The sequence below is a fragment of the Salvia hispanica genome, chromosome 2, assembly GCF_023119035.1.
Source record: "Salvia hispanica cultivar TCC Black 2014 chromosome 2, UniMelb_Shisp_WGS_1.0, whole genome shotgun sequence".
Taxonomy (NCBI): domain Eukaryota; kingdom Viridiplantae; phylum Streptophyta; class Magnoliopsida; order Lamiales; family Lamiaceae; genus Salvia; species Salvia hispanica.
The window spans coordinates 32523820-32542843 of NC_062966.1; the positions used below are offsets into that span (position 1 = coordinate 32523820).

Below are 19024 nucleotides of genomic sequence, written 5' to 3' on the forward strand. Positions count from 1 at the left end.
CTTGTAACTTATCTTTTTGTGAAGAGACCACTTTCAACTATAATACGAAAGTCATTGTTACTATAATACGAAAGTCATGATACTAAAGATATAGGGTTTGAGAAATAATGGTAGGTTTAATGAAACAAAACTTTTGCACCCCACAAATAAGTGCTTTGTGGTCAAAACCACTAATTAAACGTTTGGCAATCTTTTATAGTTGGATAGATTGAGACTTTAGTGAAATTTAGTTGGAAATTTCACTATTCTTGTTTTGCATATTCATATTATATTGGATTATTCTTAAAATATAGTATAATATTTATTTTGTGGACTGATTAAAATTTCGGCTAGCTAGCTGCTAACTTTCACAATTACTACAAATTCAGGCTTAAAATAACCAAGAGTTAAATTAGTTGTAGGAGTATATTTTTATTAACAACTTACAAGCCTTATTATATTAGATGAAGTATTGCCAACCAAACAATGAGAAAGGTATTTAAAAATCTCTAATATTATGTCAACAAAACGGTAAAAAAATACTTTGATCATGTAATGAGTAGATGATTAATTTACATGAGCTATCAAATAATTATTGTTGTAGAGATTGATTGTGACGTAAGACGAAAAAATAAAAAGAAACTAATAAAGTTGAACCCTTTTAGAATATCGTCAAGTTATTATTAAAAAAAGTCATATGTCAATTTGGATAAGGCTGGAGATGGTTGGTTCCTTGGTTATGTACATCGAATATAAGAATCAAGAAATTAATAATGTTTCAACCAAATCTCAAGATATCTTTCAGCACACACATATATATGCTTTGTGCAATTGTGCTCCCATGTCCAATCTTTGTTTTCTTTATTCTATTGGAAAAATTCCTAAATATTAATTCTCAATTAATTTTCAATCACGAATTGCAAATATCTTATACTAATGTTTATGTGGGCAATATCGAAATGTCGGTTTCTTTTGGGTCATGTAAAGTTTGCAACAATTATAAAAAACCTTTTATTTACTAATTTTCACTTTTTAAGGGTTGTACTTATCTCAAATTAAATTAGTTTGGTTCGTTAAAACTGTCCTCTTCGTTTATTTCACATAATAATGCTTCAAAAATAAATGTTTCATCTACGTTGTTATCTGCATCATTTATCACTCTGCTCTGACTATATTCAATTGTGTCATTTCTGTGCAGAAGAAGAACAAAGAAGGAAAATACTAGGTACAAAATAAAGACAAGTTTCCAAAAATGTTTATGAAAATTAAATAACGGGCAGCATTTGTATTAATATTTAATGCTTCTGATACTGAATAAAGCTTGTTGGAAAATTATTTAAGACCCACATCCAGCTCTTTCTTCACCTTTAAATTTGCTCCAAAGTAATCGTATAAAATAGTAGTAGTACTATGTTGGGTGACTATATTCAATTGTGTCATTTTATGTATAATTTATGTATATATTTGTTGTATCATTTAATATGGTAGTATAACCAACCATTTTAATTATTATAAAATTAAAAAGAAAAAATAGATTAAAGGCAGGCCATATTTGATTAAAAAACAAATGTAATATCAGAAAACGGAGCCCACAGTAGTTTATAGAAATGTTATTTGAATGTACCAAAAGCCAATTGGGTACGGAACTAATGGGCCAACGCGGGAAAGTACATGGGCCGGGCCCACCTTCCTATTTTTCAGTGGCTCACACTTCTAGCCCGCGTTCCTTTCAGCTGGAACCTTATTTTTCCTTTTCTTTTTTATATAGAAAAAAATCAATCAATATATAAAAGGAGAGTTTTTTGGGAGTCTATGTGGCAGCGGGAAAACTATCTATTGGGCAACTAAAAGGCAACTATTATTGGATAAAAATTGGTCCAATGAAATGTAGAAAAAAATTGGCTTCTACAAGAAGTTTAAGACATTTATATAGGCACAACATTAATTGAATCTGCATTTTTGTGGACTGATTTTCTGAATTTTGATTGCAGCATAGCAGGGTGCTTGGAATCCGGCGACAGCTCCGACGAGAGGGCGGCAGGCTGAGGGAGACGGGGGTAGCAGAAATGCGGCGGCTGGCCGAGAGGATACGAGGGATCCGGAACCAGAAAGATGGGAGGAAAGTTGAGAAGACGAAAAAGAAGAGAAAGGAGAGAGAGAAGTACAGCGGCAGCGGCGGATTCATTCAAAGATCCGATCTTTACCCGCTAGAGAATAAGAAAAAGGGGAGAGGAAAAGAGAAAAGTGCCAGGAGTCGGGAAATGAGGGAGCTGGCGGGTGAGGCCGCCGGAAGCTGGTGTTTAGCACGATGGTGAGCCCGGCTGCGGTGGCGTGGAGACTGTTGTTTAGTGGGCCGGCGGAGTCGAGAAGAGAAGGTGCCCGGCGGCGGCGGAAAGCAGGTGTTCAGCGGGTTCCACCGATTAGAGGGGAGAAAGAAGGAAATGAGGGAATAGAGGAAGGCGTTGGCATTTCTCGCCGTCGAGGTGTGTGAGGCGGCCTTGCGCTACTTTAGCATAGGGTATTAGACTATTAGGCTATTAGCTGTTGAAGAAAATTGAAATTGTACGTATACACATTATTAGTTTGGGCTTGAGTGTATTAAATTTTTAGAATTTGGGCTTTTAATAATACAAAATTTTATAATTGAATATTTTTTAATTAGTTAGAATTTTTATTGTGTTTTACAGGCTATATCATGTAACTGTATACATTTTTTAAATTAATTGTTTTTATTTAAGCATATAATTTAAGTAAATATGTTAAAATTATTTATATTCTTAATTAAATTATTTATATAGATTTAATTTATAAATAAAAATTTATAGAGGGGAAAGAAGTTGAAAGAGGTACTGTATACAATAACATCATTAATGTGTGCTAGAAGATAGGGCTTAGAATTTAATTAATTATAGAATATCTTAATAAAACCAAGTATTAATTTTAGTGATTAAAATTATTTATATTCATAAATAAATTTTTATATATATTTCATATCTGAGATAATATAATTCATAATACAAATTTATAGAGGGAAAAGAAGTTGAAAGAGGTATAAAATATTAATGGCATTAATGTGTGCTAAAACATAGGACTTATAATTTAATTAATTATGAAAGATCTGAATAAACCAAGTATTAATTTTAATGTTTAAAGTTTTGTATTCCAATAGTTAATTTTCTGGAAAACCTTCCACTTCCAATTAATTTTCACAAAATCTTTTCTTTTCAAATTTTGATTTATATATTAGAACCTGATGTAGGAAATTAAATAGGAAGAAAGGCGATAATATAATTATACATTTGAAAATCGAAACGTTACTCATTTTACATAAATACCCTTATCACCAATATTAATGCTACTTAACGCTTTGCAGTACCAAAAACTTTTTATTTCAGATTCTACCGTTAATTTCATTTTGAGATTTTTTATATGCACATAGGGTAGTAAGTATGCAGTAGTATGATGGAGTATTAATTATTAGCTAGGTTGTAAATGTAATTTAGTATTCTTTAATACTATTATTATAAAGTTTTTTGAGGTAATTTTATTATAATATTCATAATGATATGCCTATGATGTTTATTAATATCCCTCCTTTCCCAAAAAGTATGAACATTTTGTTCGGCACAGGTTTTAATGCATAACTGGAAAAGTAAGAGAGAGATAGGAAAAAAAACCTTTTAAATTATTGTTAGTGGAGAATGCGTCACACCTCATCAGATATAAATGAATTTTCAAAATTAAAAAGTTCATACTTTTCAGGAACGAACTTAAAAGGAAATAGTTCATACTTATCAAGAACGGAGGTATTAATTAGCATAACCGTTACAAATTCATTGTACTAATATTTATACAAATTTAAAACTTTTTACTTTATAATTCAAAATTTATTTTAGAAAATACTTACATGACACAGGCATTCCCGAGGGAAACATGCCAACTATCATAATGGAGGGTTTTCAAGTATAATTAATACTCTCTTCATCCACTTTAAAAGTTTCATTTAAGTTCGGCACGGGTTTTAATAGTACTAGAAATCTTTATTCTTTTTGTATAAAGTAATTTTTTTAATTGTTTACAATTTGTATCATTAGTTATAATTGAGTTGATTTTATTTATTTCTACCAGATAAGATAATGTTTTTTATGACTTTGAGTTATATTTTTTTTTTGCTTTTCAAAATATTATGTTTATGAATATTATCATGTATTGAATTTAATTTTGATGACAATGAATTTATTCGTTCAAATAATTTTCTCTCTTTTTTATTGTATTTAAGAATACATTTTCCTTTATTTGTATATCTTATTCTATTTATTTCACGCATGTCCTTTTTTGTTATTTTTTATTTATGTTACTACACCTATAAGTATAATTGATATTAAAATTGTTTCAATAGTATGCTGAATATGAAATGTTTCATTACAATGAGTCGAGAGCATATTGTATAATTCAATAATATGTTTGTTGTTGTTTATAATGCTTTTAATTGTTTATAATTTTATTAATATTATTTTTGAATTAATTCATATTCTTTAGAGAAATATATTTTTATGTTATTGTTAATATATTTTTATTTTAATCTATTAAACTGTAAATATATCTTTATTATTTTTGAAAATCTTTTGTCCCGTGCATAGCACGGGTGGTAACACTAGTTAAATTAAATTATGACTTAGACCAGAGAGAGCTTTCGTGATTTTGAAAATTTATTGCTTACAAATTTGGATTAATGTCGATTCCAGAATGCTAATGAATTTGGATTCTTATTCTCTAAATCTATTTTGTACCTACTTTATGTACGATTTGATGTTTGTATAATCAATTCACATTTAGGAATATCGCTAATTCTAACGGCCGTTAGTAAACAATTTTGAATTTTTGATAAATTGTTACAATTTTCCAATAAATTTTATAAAAAATTTAGTAGTTTAATTTTCAATAATAATTTTGACACAAAAAAAGACGCTTATAAATTTCTGATAAGTTATAACTAACCCAATACTCTCCACCCTTTAAAAACAAAATGCAGCATTTCCCGGATTTTTCATGATATTGAAATGATTTCCCTCTTGGCATTATTATAATTTGTGATCTTATGTACAAAGGTACTTCAACTTTTTTGAACCTCTTTTTTACTCGCGAATGGGGCAACAATTGGATATGTATCTGAACCATTATTGTTGCAATGTAAGATGTCGCACTATTTGGCGTCCATGAATAAGATTACTTTATCTAAAACATTTTGCATGTGTTATGATTACATTATTGAATAGTAATCAACTTGTGATAAAGGATAGACTTGTCAAACATAGACAGAAGAGAAAGGAAGAACATAAACCAATTGTACAGTTTTGTTATACTACTTCCTTCCCTCCATCTCTAAAAATTTATCAACGTTGTTCCAAAAATATAATAGAAAATGAGTAAAAGTAGTTAGTAAAATGTGTGTCCTACTTTTATATACTAGTATTAATTTTATAATAAAATATGAGTGGAGATGTGTTAGTAGAATGTGAGACTCACTACCAAAAATGGTAAAAGTGAAAGGTAAATATTTTTAGAACAGATGAAAATGAAAATAAATGACAAATTTAGATAAAATTATATGAGTTGAATTTAAGTTTATACCCTTTCATTTAAATTTTCATATTTAGAATTTATGATCATTAAAAAACAAATAATTATAATAAATAATGACAATTAGTAAGTGGAGTAATATTTAAAACAAGATCAATATAAAATAATAACATCATGAATCAATAAATTATGGAACCATTAATAATAAAATCACAAGGAGAGGTGAGTATTAGGTTTTTGGCCAAGCTGAAACAAAAAGTTGAAAATTTCCAAAAATTTGAACCCAACCGAATTATCCGAAAAATCAAAATCCGCCAAAAGTTTAAATCGAGCCGAATTTTAAATTTCAGTTTGGTTCATATCAAATATTCGGTTTCCGGTTATTTTTCTCACCTCTAATCACTAATTATTGTTAACCTCGTCATTATAGATTAAAGGTTAATTGCTTCTAAAATCATGAACTTTCACAATAGTTTGGTTTATTCCGTGAACTTTAAAACTTGCGTCAAAAATCACGAACTTTGTCAGGTTGTACAAATTTCCCAAACGATCCAACCCGATATTTTTCCGGCATAAACTTATCTTATGTGGCAGCCGGATGCATGACTAGGCAGCCGGAACACAAAACAACGTCGTTTTGTGTTCACGCGAATTTTTTTTTATTAAAAATATAATCAGATTTCACTACGCCGTATGAATAAATCCCTTCGGAGGAAAAAAAAATTAAAATTTCTTTCTGCATCGAGAGAAAATCCCCTAATCTCTCTGAACCTACATCGAGAGAAAATCACTGTTGGAGAACATCACCATCCGAACTAAATCAATTTTACATCCTAATCCATCCTAACCCAGACAATTTCGACAAAAACGAGGTTATATTTCTTGAAAGTCAAATTCAATTATGGGTTTATGAGAGAACAACGAATATAATACGGAATGCAAAACATCAAATCTATAAAACTGATTACAAATGAGCAGGGGAGGTTACGGAGTCGGCGGCACCATCAGATGTCGCGGTCGGGGTGGAGGTCGTCGCCGCTGAGCAGAAGAAAGAGCTAAGATGTTTGACGTTTATTAATGATGTTAGGGTTAGACATTTTTGTCATCAATTTGGGTTTTTTGTCTTTTGAAATCTGATTTTAAAAATATAAAATTTAAATCCATGTCATTGCACATAACAACGTCCACAACATCATCCACGTCAGACACTTACACTGTTACAAACATCAGCTCTCTACTTAGCCGGAATACCCGACTCGGAAAATTTGCACACAGGAGCAAAGTTCATGATTTTTGACGCAACATTTAAAGTTCACGTGAAAAAACCAAATTATTGTAAAAGTTCATGACGTTAGAAGCAATTAACCCTAGATTAAAATACATATATACAAGTTTTTTTTTAGAAATTAATCCACATGAACAAGTAAATACCGAAATTTCAGTATCAATATATTCCATTTTGTCGATTTTAAATTCAATGCATGATTATACTGCATTCTACACATTCCAATCTTTTCAAAAGCATAAAAAAAGTTAGTTTTTAACAAATCAAAATCAACTCAATTCTAATTACATCGCACTTGCTACATGGGGAATGATCAATTGCTAACTAATTAGTAATCCTAAACTAAGACTAAATCGTAGCCATTACATTAGAATATATATTGGTTAAAATAATGCCACATGGATTATATTTTTAATTAAGAAAATTAATAAATAAATTAGAGGGTATTAATGTCAATTCCCTCTCATTAAAATCATTTTAAAACTTTAAATTTACGTAACTCTCTCGATTTAAAATATTTTTTTGCAAAAAATATATCAAACTAAAGATAATTTTATAAGGATTCCAATTTGCATATGTTCCGACGACGTTCGGATGATGAAATTTGATATTTTTTTATTTTAATTTTCGTAAATGTTGATAACCAGATTTCTATCGACAAATACATCAAAAAAATTCAATAAAACCATGTAAAAATCTTAATAAATATGTGTTGATATTTTCTTGTACTAGTGTTGATATTCTTATGTTATATTATTTATATTTGTAATACACTATGTTGATATAAAAAAACATTCACGAAAATTATCATATGATAACATAATAACGATATTACCCTTTTGTTGATATTTTGTATACTAGTTATTGAGATTCGTAAGATTTAATCTCATCCACTCATTTTAAAATCTAAAAATGGAGATTTGATCTTGATTTTGGATTATGGTGCTATAAATATTAGAATATAACCCCTTCTACCTAATTTAAATATAACCACAAATATTTCCACATACTATTATTAAAAAATCAATAAAATAATACTTACATTTATTTAATTAATTAAAAAGAATTTCATACTTACTTAATTAAAAAGAATTTAATTTTAAAATATACGCCTACATTGTAATAACAATAATATAGCCTAAAATCTCTTTTCCGTTAGTGCTTAAAAGACTAAAGCCCTAGAGGTTTACATATACTAAACCCGCGCCCACCGCCGCCCTGCCTCGCCGGACGTTAAGCTCAAACATTGTCAATGGCGCCGAAGCCACAGCAGAAGAAGAGCAGCGGCAGCGCCTCGACTAAGAGGAAGACTAACCCTACCCACAAATCGGATGGACAAGTTTCAAACTTCAAAAAACCTAAATTATCATCCAATCCAAAGAAGACTATCAATTCTCAAAATAAAGTCGGGAGCCAGCCATCAAAATTTCCTAAAAAGGAATACCAAAAACCTCATGCTGAGAAGGGGGAAGTGGAGGACTCCAAGAAACAAGCTCGTCTGCGTTCAAAGGTTCGACCTTTCTCTATTGTGAATTTTAGAAGCATAGTTTTGCTGTTAATGATATTATTATGTTAGTGTTATGTTGAATTTATAAGATATTCAATGGAGAAATTTAGGTGATTTTTGCTAATTCTTTGATTATTAACTTTTTGTTATATTTCCCCTGTTTCTCCAGGAGTTAGCTCAAGCAAGGAAGAAGAACAGGAAGAAGCATTACACACTGGAACAAGTATTTCTCTCACCCTTTACTTGTCTTTCAATGCCCCGTTATTGTTTTATGTTGCTTTCTTGCTATTATACTTTGTCAGATGTTAACATTTTACTTGTCAGATGTTAACATTTTATTCTTATCTATACCAATTCTAATAAACTAATGCTTACCATTTTCATCCCTGACGAAAAATTGGCATGTGTTGAGAGTTGAAACAATGCATAAAGTGTTGTAGTACTTTATACTGGCACTATTTATGTTTGCTAGAGATGTAATTCTGTGGTTGCTTAAGTTATGTGTTGTCGGCTGAATGACCACACCATATGCCAATGGTGCCTAGCATTTATGTTGGAGGCTGCTATAATAAAGCCCAATTATATGAGTTGTCACTTACATGGGATTTTTAAGTGCCTCTGCTTAGTTATTGTCTCCATCCTTTTATTTAGGAACTTGCTTTGCTATGGGAGAAGATGAGACGCCGTAATATTTCAAAAGAAGATAGGTCAAGGTGTGTATTTTGTTGTCAGTTTTACCATTTAGATTCTCGGAGAAACTTGAACGAGGGACATAGTTTAATTAAGTATCACCACAATCATGGCTTATCTTAGGTTGGTAAGTGAAGCCGTCAAGAAGATGCAAGGGAAGATTTCTGAAATTGCAAGGTCTCACATTGCATCTCGTGTTCTTCAGGTTATCATGCTTACCTCCCCCCATAGTTCGGCCTACTGTTTACACTTGCTTATCTATTTCAAAGATTTTGAATTTCCTCTGTTAATGGGCATTTACCATCTGTCTTTTTGAACTGCAGACTTGTGTTAAACATTGTACACAAGATGAAAGAAATGCTGTTTTTACGGAGCTTCGGCCACATTTTATTTCTCTTGCAAGCAATACTTATGCAGTTCGTCTTGTTACGAAGTTGCTAGATCTAGGTATGTCTTACTTTCCTTGTTCTTAATGAACTTGCAGCTATGTGACTGTTGTTCTTAGTGTACTATCTATTTCTTCTGCAGCATCCAAGGAACAATTGGCAGAATTTATATCATCTCTCCATGGGCATGTTGCTTCTCTTCTTCGTCAAATGGTTGGCTCTCTAGGTATGATGGCACATCTGTGAACTTAATATATGGCATCGACAAGCTGGTTACTAGATTTCCTGCTGTAACTGTGTCACAGTGGTATAATCTGTAATGTGTATTTCCTCTGAGAGATGAAACCAAGCTGAGTTTAGTAGAATCTGGTTTGTACTCATAGAATCTTGTTTGAGAACTTAAACTGTTATTGTGTTCTACTTGTTAATCTTGTTTTTGTACATAAGCCGTGTTTATCTTGTGCGACCTACCTGATTGCTTATAAAGTTAATATATATCATATTTCTGCAGTTATCGAACATGCATATTGCCTTGGAAATGCAAGTCAGAAGCAAACTCTTCTTATGGAACTATATTCTCCAGAACTGCAGCTATTCAAGGACTTGGTTACGATGAAACAGAACAGGTGATGCACCAATTTTTCTTTTTTGACTTTTTAATATCAAGAGGTGACATAAATACTTCTTACAGCTGAAGTTTTGTTTATTGATGTTATCCAATGAACTCACTAGTTATTTTAAATGGTAATACAGAAAAATGGGGCAGCACATCAAACTCTGAAATCAGATCATAACTCAAGTGTGTTAGTTAGAAAAGGAATGTAATTGAATATTTGGTACTAGTGTCTAGTGTACTGAGTTACTGTATATCACAATTTTCTACAGTATAAATTGGTGTCTGAAGTTAGAAAATGGCAACTTATTGTTTTACAATCATCTGTTGGTTGGATGTCTATCATGTCTTATCCCCTGTGCCTGATGAGTGTTTTCTATAATGATAAATCTTAGTGTTGCTTCCTCTTGCTGTTTCATATAGTTTTTAATGTTAATAACCACAGATTGGAAGATATCATTTCAAAGCTACAGTTACAGAAGTCGTCCGTTGCACGTCACATGACATCTGTGCTTCAACCTATTCTGGAGAAAGGGATCTTAGACCATTCGATTGTCCACAGAGCATTACTGGAATACTTAGACATTGCAGATAAGGTACTTTTGATGATTATAAAGAGTAATGTTTGATCATTTTACCTTTATTGTCAATCTATCTAATTGAAATTTTGTGAAGTTTTCTGCAGCAGATGTTATTCAACAGTTGTCGGGTCCATCTTTCGTTCGGATTATTGCAACTAAGGATGGATCCAGGCTTGGTATGCTCTGTATAAGACATGGTAGTGCAAAGGTACCAGAAAGTTCTCTAGTATAGACGTATTTGTTTCAGACCTATTACTTGAATACCTTGTTGAAGACTTCTTCTGAAACTCTGTTTTACTGATAATTGCTCATTCAGGATCGAAAGAAAATTATCAAAGGGATGAAAGGCAATGTTGAAAAGATAGCTAGTGACAAATTCGGGAGTATGGTATGGCTCTTTATGTTTTGACCAATGTCTTCTCGTCTACAACAGTAGTTGTAATAATTCATGCTTATATAGAATATTCTGACTCCTGTTCTTTTCAGGTACTTGTCTGCATACTTTCAGTTGTTGATGACACAAAACTTGTGTCGAAGGTCTGGTTTTATATCTTTGGTTATGCAGTTCCTTACTTGAGGGGATGCCACCTTCTGACTCTTTTTTCCATACTTGCAGATAATCATTCGTGAGCTTGAAAAAAATCTTAAGGAGCTTATATTAGACCAGGTTGATGAACTCTATTATTATATCATATCATCCTTGTTGTGTCTGATCCTGATGTTCTTTTTTCGAGATAGATGGTGTTTGTTTAGGATTCTTACTCAGTTGCAATCTTATTAAAATGCCTCTGATCCTCGTCTTTGTCAATGCCCAGACAACTCAGTAAATTGTTCAGATACTAAAACAATTACTCTTCTCTTTGCAGAATACACGACGCCCTTTTATGCAGCTTCTTCATCCGGATTGCACCCGATATTTCAACCAGGATGACATGGCTTCGCTGAGCCTATCTATTCCATCCCTAAAAGCTAATGCAAGTCTTGTTCTTTACCTGTCTTATGTTCCTTCTAGGTTTGCAGCATTCAACTCCTTTGGAATGTCTAATACTTAACGATACATGCATTTCTATTAATTATTCAGGGTGAACCAGATGATGAGGAAGCTAACGAACAGGACAAGGATGGCGATAGTGATGGAGACATACAGATGAATGAGGGTGGTAAGAAGGATCCTTTTAAGCGGAGGCAGGAGTTGTTGGTCGATAGTGGGCTTGCTGAGGTTCGTTTTTCATGCTGTTGATGCATTGGAAATTATGACATATCTTACTTGAAGTTGCTCTTACATTCTTCAAATTTCATTTTTTGCAGAAACTCATTGAAACATGTTCTGAGATGGCAGAAGTTCTACTAAAATCGAAATATGGGAGAGAAGTCATGTATGAGGTAGTTATCATGTTTCCAACAGACTGTAACTTATATATTGGTTATTTTGGTAGCCAAAAGTTTGTGAATTCTCCCAGTTTACTATATATATTGAAAAATGTATGTAGGTTGCTATTGGAGGCAGCGACGGAATACTTCATCCAACTTTGGATGAAAAGTTGCTCGAGCTGTATGAAGCTATAGCATCTATTGCTGCTCAACCGAAGGTTGAAGGAGAAGAGCATATTTTGGAACAGTTCCATTCGAGCCGGACTATCAGGAAACTCGTTATAGACTGCCCTTCATTTGCTACCGCACTATGGGAAAAAGCTTTGAAAGGAAACTGTGCAGTCTTGGCCAAAGGTCACAGGTTAGTGAAAGTTACTCTATTTTCATGCTTTAAAATCTTCTTTTAACTTATCCTTCAATCTAATTACGAAGGAATAAATTAATATTGTTATAAAATAACAATATTCTCATTTGTTCCAAAATATTCTCAGTTCCAAGGTGATCAGTGCCTTCCTGGAAACCTCGGACTCTGCCGTGAAGAAGTTGGCAGTAAAGGAGCTGCAGCCCTTGATAAAGAGTGGTGACCTAAGTTTACCGAAGCCCAATGAGTCAGCCACGGACAAGTAATTCAGTATAGTGGTGATAAATATGAAGATGCATTCCTCGAAAGGTTTCATCTCTAGGCCGTCTTCTGGTTTACTGTGCTTGTAGACGAAGAAAATTTTTGTAGCTTAAGGGGGTCTATGATGATCTGTGACTATGGATCAAAACAGTTGTCTCTTGTTTTATTCAATTTCTTACAATGTCATCCCTGTCTCTCTGTATGAACTTACACATTATACTTATGATGGAAATTTTGTGAAATGTGAAAGAAATGGTAGTATTATTCAATGATCTCTTGTACTAGCACATCTAGACATAGAAGAAACTCTTTCTTTCATACACTGAAATATTGGGTAGTCATGAATTGCTCCATTGTACAAGTTTCTGTTTCCCATTCTGAGGGCTGCTCTTAAATCTTCGAGCCTGGCTGTCCGGTGGTGAGGATAGGTCCTGTGCTTGTAGTCCGACGGGTCAAAAATTGGGGACTCTTTTTGGGTGCCAAGGGCTTTAGCAGCTGATGCGGCGGCATTTGCCATCAAACATCTGTTGATGATGGTGGACTCTTCTGCGAGTTTGGCACGAAGCTCTCTCACGCGGCCTCGGATTCGACTATTTCTTGATGCTTCGGTTGGTTTTGGAGTCGTTCCATTGTTGTTGCTGTTGGTCGGAGGGGGAGGATCAGTCCTCTTGCTGGAATTTGGATTGCATTTAATGCAAGACATGTTCTTTCTCTCTGTATCGAACTCTCTCCTTCTTGTGATATCAGATAAACAAAAGTATGCCTGTTCCATGCAAATTATGTAACATGAAAATGGAAAGGAATAATGAGATACTAAAATGTAAACATGAAAATATTAAGAAACCTCAGACACAAGTTTGAATGCAGCTTCAGCCATGGAGTTGCTGTTTTTGTCAGGATGCAGCTGCAAAGCTGCATGAATCAACACGAAAACGACATGATACGAACGGACTCATTTCATCGTATATCTGCATTTTCGTGTGGAAAAACTTACCGAGTTTATGATATTGCTTTCGCACTCTACATATATCTGCATTTTCATCAACCTACGAAACCAAATGCAGCGTTGGAAAACACGAAAAAAGAGCGTTACAGCAGCAACGGGAAGCTAAGAGGGAAACATACATTAAGCACAAGATACCAGTTGATGAACTGAGTTTTGTTTATACGAGGATGGTGTAAATTTGCACATGCTGATAATTCACAAATTGTTTTTGCTAACTGGGATTTTACTTCTTCATTTTCTGCCATCTGTAGAGGGTACAAAATCCAAAAAAATAAAAGAAAAAGAAGAGAGATGAGCACAGAAAGAAAGAATGAGAGATGGAAAAAAGAAAAGAAAAGAGAGAAGGTAAGGTGGGGGAAATGTGAGTATGAATGAATGATAAATTGTTTTAAATTTTCATTAAATGTAACATTTAAGGAGTCAAAGTGGAGCAGTTAAAAAAGAGCTGGATTTTAGGCGATTTAAAATCCTATTTATCTATATTTTATTTTATTTTATGAAATTTTAAAAATGGATCAGAATAATTATTTCATTTGCAGGATAGATTGGAATAGTTTAGCTGAACTAATCCAATTAAATAACTCTCATTAGTCCTTGCTACACCCTAGTTAGTCCATGTAGATGAAATTCCCAATAAACTTTAAAATTGACTATTAATTTGTCTTTGTTGTTAAGTTACAAAATCTAGACACCATGGCTTTGGAATTTGTAGAGTAATTCAAGATCTCGGAATTTTTGGAACAATTGGCTCAGTCACTTGTGTTTAAATATTCATTTGTCAAATAATTTATGAGAAACGAATTTGAAATGACATAAGTCAAAACATAAATAATTTACAAATACAAGGTTATGCATATCATCCCTACCACATCCAAACTAGTTTCTCACTAATAATTATAACAACTATTTTTCATGTAATTTAGTCATTTCATCTAAAAGATGTAGTAATAAAATTAGGTTTTTTCTGCTTCTATAATGTATAGTACAATATTTAAAGCGAAACGATGATGCACGTGAAAGTTTTAAGTACTGCGCATATATAGTTGGAGTGGTTGCATTAATAAATAAATAAAAATGCAAGTTTAATTATATAATCTCAAATATAAACTCATAAGTAGCTTTTATAATAGGATTACAATCACTTTTCCAAGGGAGAATGAATAAGATCAAAGTGATTTTTTCTTGAAAACTTGAAATACTGACAACAATGGAACTGTACAAGAAGATAAAAACAATGCTTACATATCATTCTATATGGTCCCAAATAACTTAAATAAGAATATTTATACCTATAGCAAAATGTCTTCCTACATACGGCCAAGGGGCAAATATCGCTCCGGAAGACACATCCAGGAGCGGTTCATATCAGCCTCCATAGCGATGTTTCAGATCTTCGGGTGGCTCCTCTTCCATTATGCCCGATCCTGAGGTTGCTAAGTATTCGCGAATAGTTGTTGTGCGATCACCAAGAAACGTGTGATCTAGGAAGTTATCGTAGGCCATATCACTAAGGTTCTTTGCTGCCAATACACTGCACAAATTTTCAAGATTTGTCAGCTCATTTGTTGCGGCAATGGAATTTAAAGCACCATGTGGGTAAAAAATGATTGGGATACGATAAATCTCAGTTGTCGATAAAAAGGAAAATCTTGATATGTGGAAGAACCTAATGGAGTAACATCTACTCGTGGAACTCACCAGTGGCGCAGATAAGCCCGACAAGGTAAGATGTCATCCATCCAAATCTTGGTGATGCCGTACTTCCCATACCGTTGAAACAAGATATCCTCGCTCCCTGCCACCAAGTGTAGAAAATTAGAACACACATAGCTGTTGATTTGGATCAATAAAGGATGAAGGATGAAAGCCAAATTGATCATCCACAAAACCGGATGAAAGCCAAATTGAATAAAAAAAAGAAGGATGAAAGCCAAATCATGACATAAAAATTGAAAAAATTAAGGTTGAGTTTACTATCACATCGTTGGGTGCAAAATAGTACTGGTATTACAAGTATCTGTGCTCGATAGAGAGTAAAAAATCACCTTTACATCGGTTCAGAAAGTATTCTTCATCACTATAGCGTGCACATAATACCTGCATTAATAAACAACAACAAAGTTGGAGATGCAACCGTTAGTGAGAAAGCTACATCACAGTCGGGAAAATGGTAACAAATTAGTCTAATCTTGCTTACCGCTGGAGTTGTGTAAAACAACCCGTTAAGTGTTTCAGGAATGACCTAAACAAAAACACAAATATTTGAAGTTATAACAATAAAACAAGGAATTTGCTGGGACAAAATCAAAGATATTTACTACACTAACTAAACAACTCACAGCTAAAAATCGGAATTCATGTTCTCTTTCAATAAAAGCAGGAATCTGCATTTCCACCAAGAAATGACCCCAGTTAGAATCTGTTTCTCAAGCTCAGAGACTCCAATTAGAATAACATAGCAAACCATCATATATACCATACCTCTGATTTCTGAATCTCAAAAGTGGTGACGATAAGAGTTTCACTTTCGCAAGGTTCCACGCTTAAGCTTGAAATCTCCTGTTATAGAAGAAGCAAGGATTGTATCAGAACTAAAGCCAAACCAGCTCTTCTATCGTTCCATCTCCCGTAACCAAGTCCATGTGCTCGTTTTGTGGACAAAAGAAGGATGTTTTGTAGGCACAATTACTAATCAAATACAAAAAACTGACCAGTCCAGTTTCCTTTTCCAATTTTACAAATCATTGTCACAAACCCTCAACTAATGTAGTTCCTTCAACAAAGATATGAACATTTCCTATAAATGCAGTCTCTATAACTGAGTCACTGACAATATCCATCATAATTAGCGAGTGAGATTCATACAAGTAATCAAACAAAGAACCAAAAACGTATACATATGCCTGAAATTCACATGTTAACAGGGACAGTTCAGAGCATTAGCCTAATATACATATATATGCATGCTTCATATTTTCAAGCATTCAACAACTCAATTACGGTTGATTCTACCAACTAATAGTACCCAAAAAAAAATCTCAACTTTTGACAAAAAAAAAAGAGACAAAACAAAAAAAAAACCACCTTAGTTTCCGGTTTAGCTATGCCTCGTTCAAAGAAAATAGGAGCTGCGTGTGCAAAAACTCTCCGAAATCCATTCAATTTTGCAATTCTAAAATTGATCAAATCAGGAAATGTGCTCCTCGCACTTCTCTCTGCAGAACCATTCATACCATTACATTAGAAACAGAACTAAGTAAAAGAAACATAGATTTTTATTCATGTACTCAATTAAGCCCTTTTTAAAGTAAACTCTAATATTTCTCTTTTGGTAATTTCATCAAACAGGTCGTGGGCACGAACCGGAGAGAAGAGAGCCGAAGCCGCAGACAGAAACAAGTTCGTCGGCAGAGACGATTTGATCAAAATCGGATTTGTCTTTGAGCTCGAAAGGCAATGAGCTCTGGCGGAGAGGCGTGGGAGAATCGCCGATCGGCATGGCGGATAGGCGGCGGCGCGGCGTGGATGAGAAAGGGCGGGGGAGAGTGGGGGAGAGATAATGAAGAGAGGCACGTGGAAAATGCGGGGGAATGGTGGATGTGAGTGGAATCATATCGGGGAAGTGAAGAAGACAGGTGAGACTGGGACTGCTCTCGCATTCAATGTGCAGACCATTATTTCAAGCACGTGCAACATATTTTCTAACATCGCCAATGAAAACGATTTGCCGTTGCTTTTAGACCATTGTTTATTCAGTCACGTGTATATTTTTCCAATACCATAGCCACATAAACTTGTCCCCAATCACAAAGATTTATCCGACTTGGTTAGGCCACACCCATAAATCATATTATTTTATTAATTATTGATATATTTTAACTGGATAGGAATAGATATTTTATTGATAAAAATTTAAAATAGAAAATAAAAAATATTGGTGAACACCGCTGCGGCTTTGCCACCACCTCCGCCCCATCCCTGCCGCCTTCCCGACGCTCTCTCCTCCGCCGCGGCTCCCAGCTGGGCAGCAATAGACTGCCGCGGCCTTCCACTGTGGACACTCTTAATTCTTTCCTATCCCTAAAAAATGTCACACTTTTGGAATAACATATTCCCTACATCCCATTTAAAATAAAACATTTAGAAATTGACACGGGATTTTATGTAGTGTTGATTTGTGAATTAATGAAGAGAGAGTAAAGTAAGAGATATAAAAAAAGTAGAGCTAGAGTTATTTTCATTTTGAGAAACGTTTCATTTCTAATGGGACAACCAAAAAAGGAAAACGTTTCATTTTTAATGGGACATCGGAAGTACTCCCTCCGTCCCAAGGAAGATGACCCCTTCCTTGGGCGGCACGGGATTTTATGCGGTTTTATTTTGTGTGTTAGATGAGAGAGTAAAGTAAGAGAGAGTGAATAAAGTAGAGATAAAAGAGTTTCCATTTTAAGTAATTGGTCATCTTGAATGAGACAAACTAAAAAGGAAAGTAGGTCATCTTGAGTGGGACGGAGGGAGTAAGATTTTTAGAGATTTTATTTTATGTATTAAGTGAAAAGAGAGAGAAAAAAAATTCCTAAAAAAAGTCTATTATATGAATTGAAATACTCCCTCCGTTCGTCATTAGGAGTCTCATTCTTTGGCGGCACGGGTTTTAAGAAATGTTAATAACAGTGGGTGAAAAAAAGTTAGTAGAATAGAGGTCTCATTTGTATATATAGTTTTAAATGAAATTTGAGTAGAATGAGTTAGTTGAAGGTGAGACCTTATTATCATTTATGGTAAAAGTGAACTGAGACTCTTATTCGTGGACGGACTAAATAAAAAACGGGCCTCCTATTCGCGGACGGAGGGAGTACTATACAATGTGGAACATTGTTTTGATATGCATACACAAAGTCCAAACGGTAGACGATAGAGAGTTCTTGAGCTCATTCACATCATGTTCTTAAATATTAAAGTGAACTATACAAATTGTATCTGATATTTCACTTTGCACAAAAATAATTACGTACTGTTATTTTTGGTACCTCGTGACAAAAGTAATCCTATGTAGAAATTTCAATTGAATAATACTCTCAAACATGTGATTTCTTTTTTTCCCTCTCTTAGTTTCTTCTTCGTTTCTATTTCCTTTTCTTTCTTTCTTTCTTCCTTTTTTATTGACATAAAGTAATATTTTAACAATCGAAGAAATATGAATCAAGATTATATTACTAAAACTTAAAATATGCTTAAAATATCAATAGAGTTAAATTGTTTAAATAGATATCAGTTCAATTTATTAGTACTTTCCTTATGCCATCTTGAACATTTATACCGAATTTAAATCAATTTCGAGCATATGCCACGTAAAAAGGTAGTTTTACTAAATCATTTATACCAAATCCAGTTTTTACACCAA

General features: G+C 33.5%; 3 protein-coding genes across 3 annotated transcripts; 1 reads left to right on the forward strand and 2 right to left on the reverse strand.

Annotated features, from left to right (window-relative positions):
• The first annotated feature begins 8006 nt into the window (after nucleotides 1–8006).
• On the forward strand, nucleotides 8007–12883 carry LOC125207527 (pumilio homolog 24). The gene is made up of 17 exons (XM_048106908.1): nucleotides 8007–8354; nucleotides 8521–8574; nucleotides 9003–9064; nucleotides 9165–9246; nucleotides 9365–9488; nucleotides 9570–9653; nucleotides 9939–10053; nucleotides 10486–10636; nucleotides 10716–10829; nucleotides 10938–11009; nucleotides 11108–11158; nucleotides 11238–11288; nucleotides 11488–11595; nucleotides 11703–11840; nucleotides 11930–12004; nucleotides 12112–12353; nucleotides 12484–12883. Exons 1-17 carry the CDS (start codon nucleotides 8097–8099, stop codon nucleotides 12617–12619), a joined length of 1917 nt encoding a protein of 638 aa, XP_047962865.1. The 5' UTR covers nucleotides 8007–8096; the 3' UTR covers nucleotides 12620–12883.
• On the reverse strand, nucleotides 12880–13926 carry LOC125207528. The gene is made up of 4 exons (XM_048106909.1): nucleotides 13740–13926; nucleotides 13609–13660; nucleotides 13459–13526; nucleotides 12880–13377 (listed from the first exon to the last, which is right to left on the reverse strand). Exons 1-4 carry the CDS (start codon nucleotides 13863–13865, stop codon nucleotides 12880–12882), a joined length of 744 nt encoding a protein of 247 aa, XP_047962866.1. The 5' UTR covers nucleotides 13866–13926.
• A 766-nt stretch (nucleotides 13927–14692) lies between these two features.
• Nucleotides 14693–17334, reverse strand: LOC125204529. The gene is made up of 8 exons (XM_048103214.1): nucleotides 16984–17334; nucleotides 16705–16835; nucleotides 16102–16179; nucleotides 15960–16004; nucleotides 15818–15862; nucleotides 15666–15717; nucleotides 15319–15415; nucleotides 14693–15151 (listed from the first exon to the last, which is right to left on the reverse strand). The coding sequence occupies exons 1-8, from the start codon at nucleotides 17231–17233 to the stop codon at nucleotides 14986–14988; spliced, it is 864 nt and encodes a 287-aa protein (XP_047959171.1). The 5' UTR covers nucleotides 17234–17334; the 3' UTR covers nucleotides 14693–14985.
• Nucleotides 17335–19024: the final 1690 nt, after the last annotated feature.

Bases quoted from the DNA above. Each gene is read 5' to 3' on its own strand.
- LOC125207527 (XM_048106908.1), top strand. From the start codon at position 8,097: ATGGCGCCGAAGCCACAGCAGAAGAAGAGCAGCGGCAGCGCCTCGACT. The intron at 11,159-11,237 runs GTCTGGTTTTAT...CCATACTTGCAG, and splicing joins ACACAAAACTTGTGTCGAAG to ATAATCATTCGTGAGCTTGA. The intron at 11,289-11,487 runs GTTGATGAACTC...TTCTCTTTGCAG, and splicing joins AGGAGCTTATATTAGACCAG to AATACACGACGCCCTTTTAT.
- LOC125207528 (XM_048106909.1), bottom strand. From the start codon at position 13,865: ATGGCAGAAAATGAAGAAGTAAAATCCCAGTTAGCAAAAACAATTTGT. The intron at 13,661-13,739 runs GTATGTTTCCCT...TTGGTTTCGTAG, and splicing joins ACTGGTATCTTGTGCTTAAT to GTTGATGAAAATGCAGATAT. The intron at 13,527-13,608 runs GTAAGTTTTTCC...TGATTCATGCAG, and splicing joins AAAGCAATATCATAAACTCG to CTTTGCAGCTGCATCCTGAC.
- LOC125204529 (XM_048103214.1), bottom strand. From the start codon at position 17,233: ATGATTCCACTCACATCCACCATTCCCCCGCATTTTCCACGTGCCTCT. The intron at 16,180-16,704 runs GTGGTTTTTTTT...CTTCTATAACAG, and splicing joins TAGCTAAACCGGAAACTAAG to GAGATTTCAAGCTTAAGCGT. The intron at 15,152-15,318 runs GTGAGTTCCACG...AAATTTGTGCAG, and splicing joins CGGGCTTATCTGCGCCACTG to TGTATTGGCAGCAAAGAACC.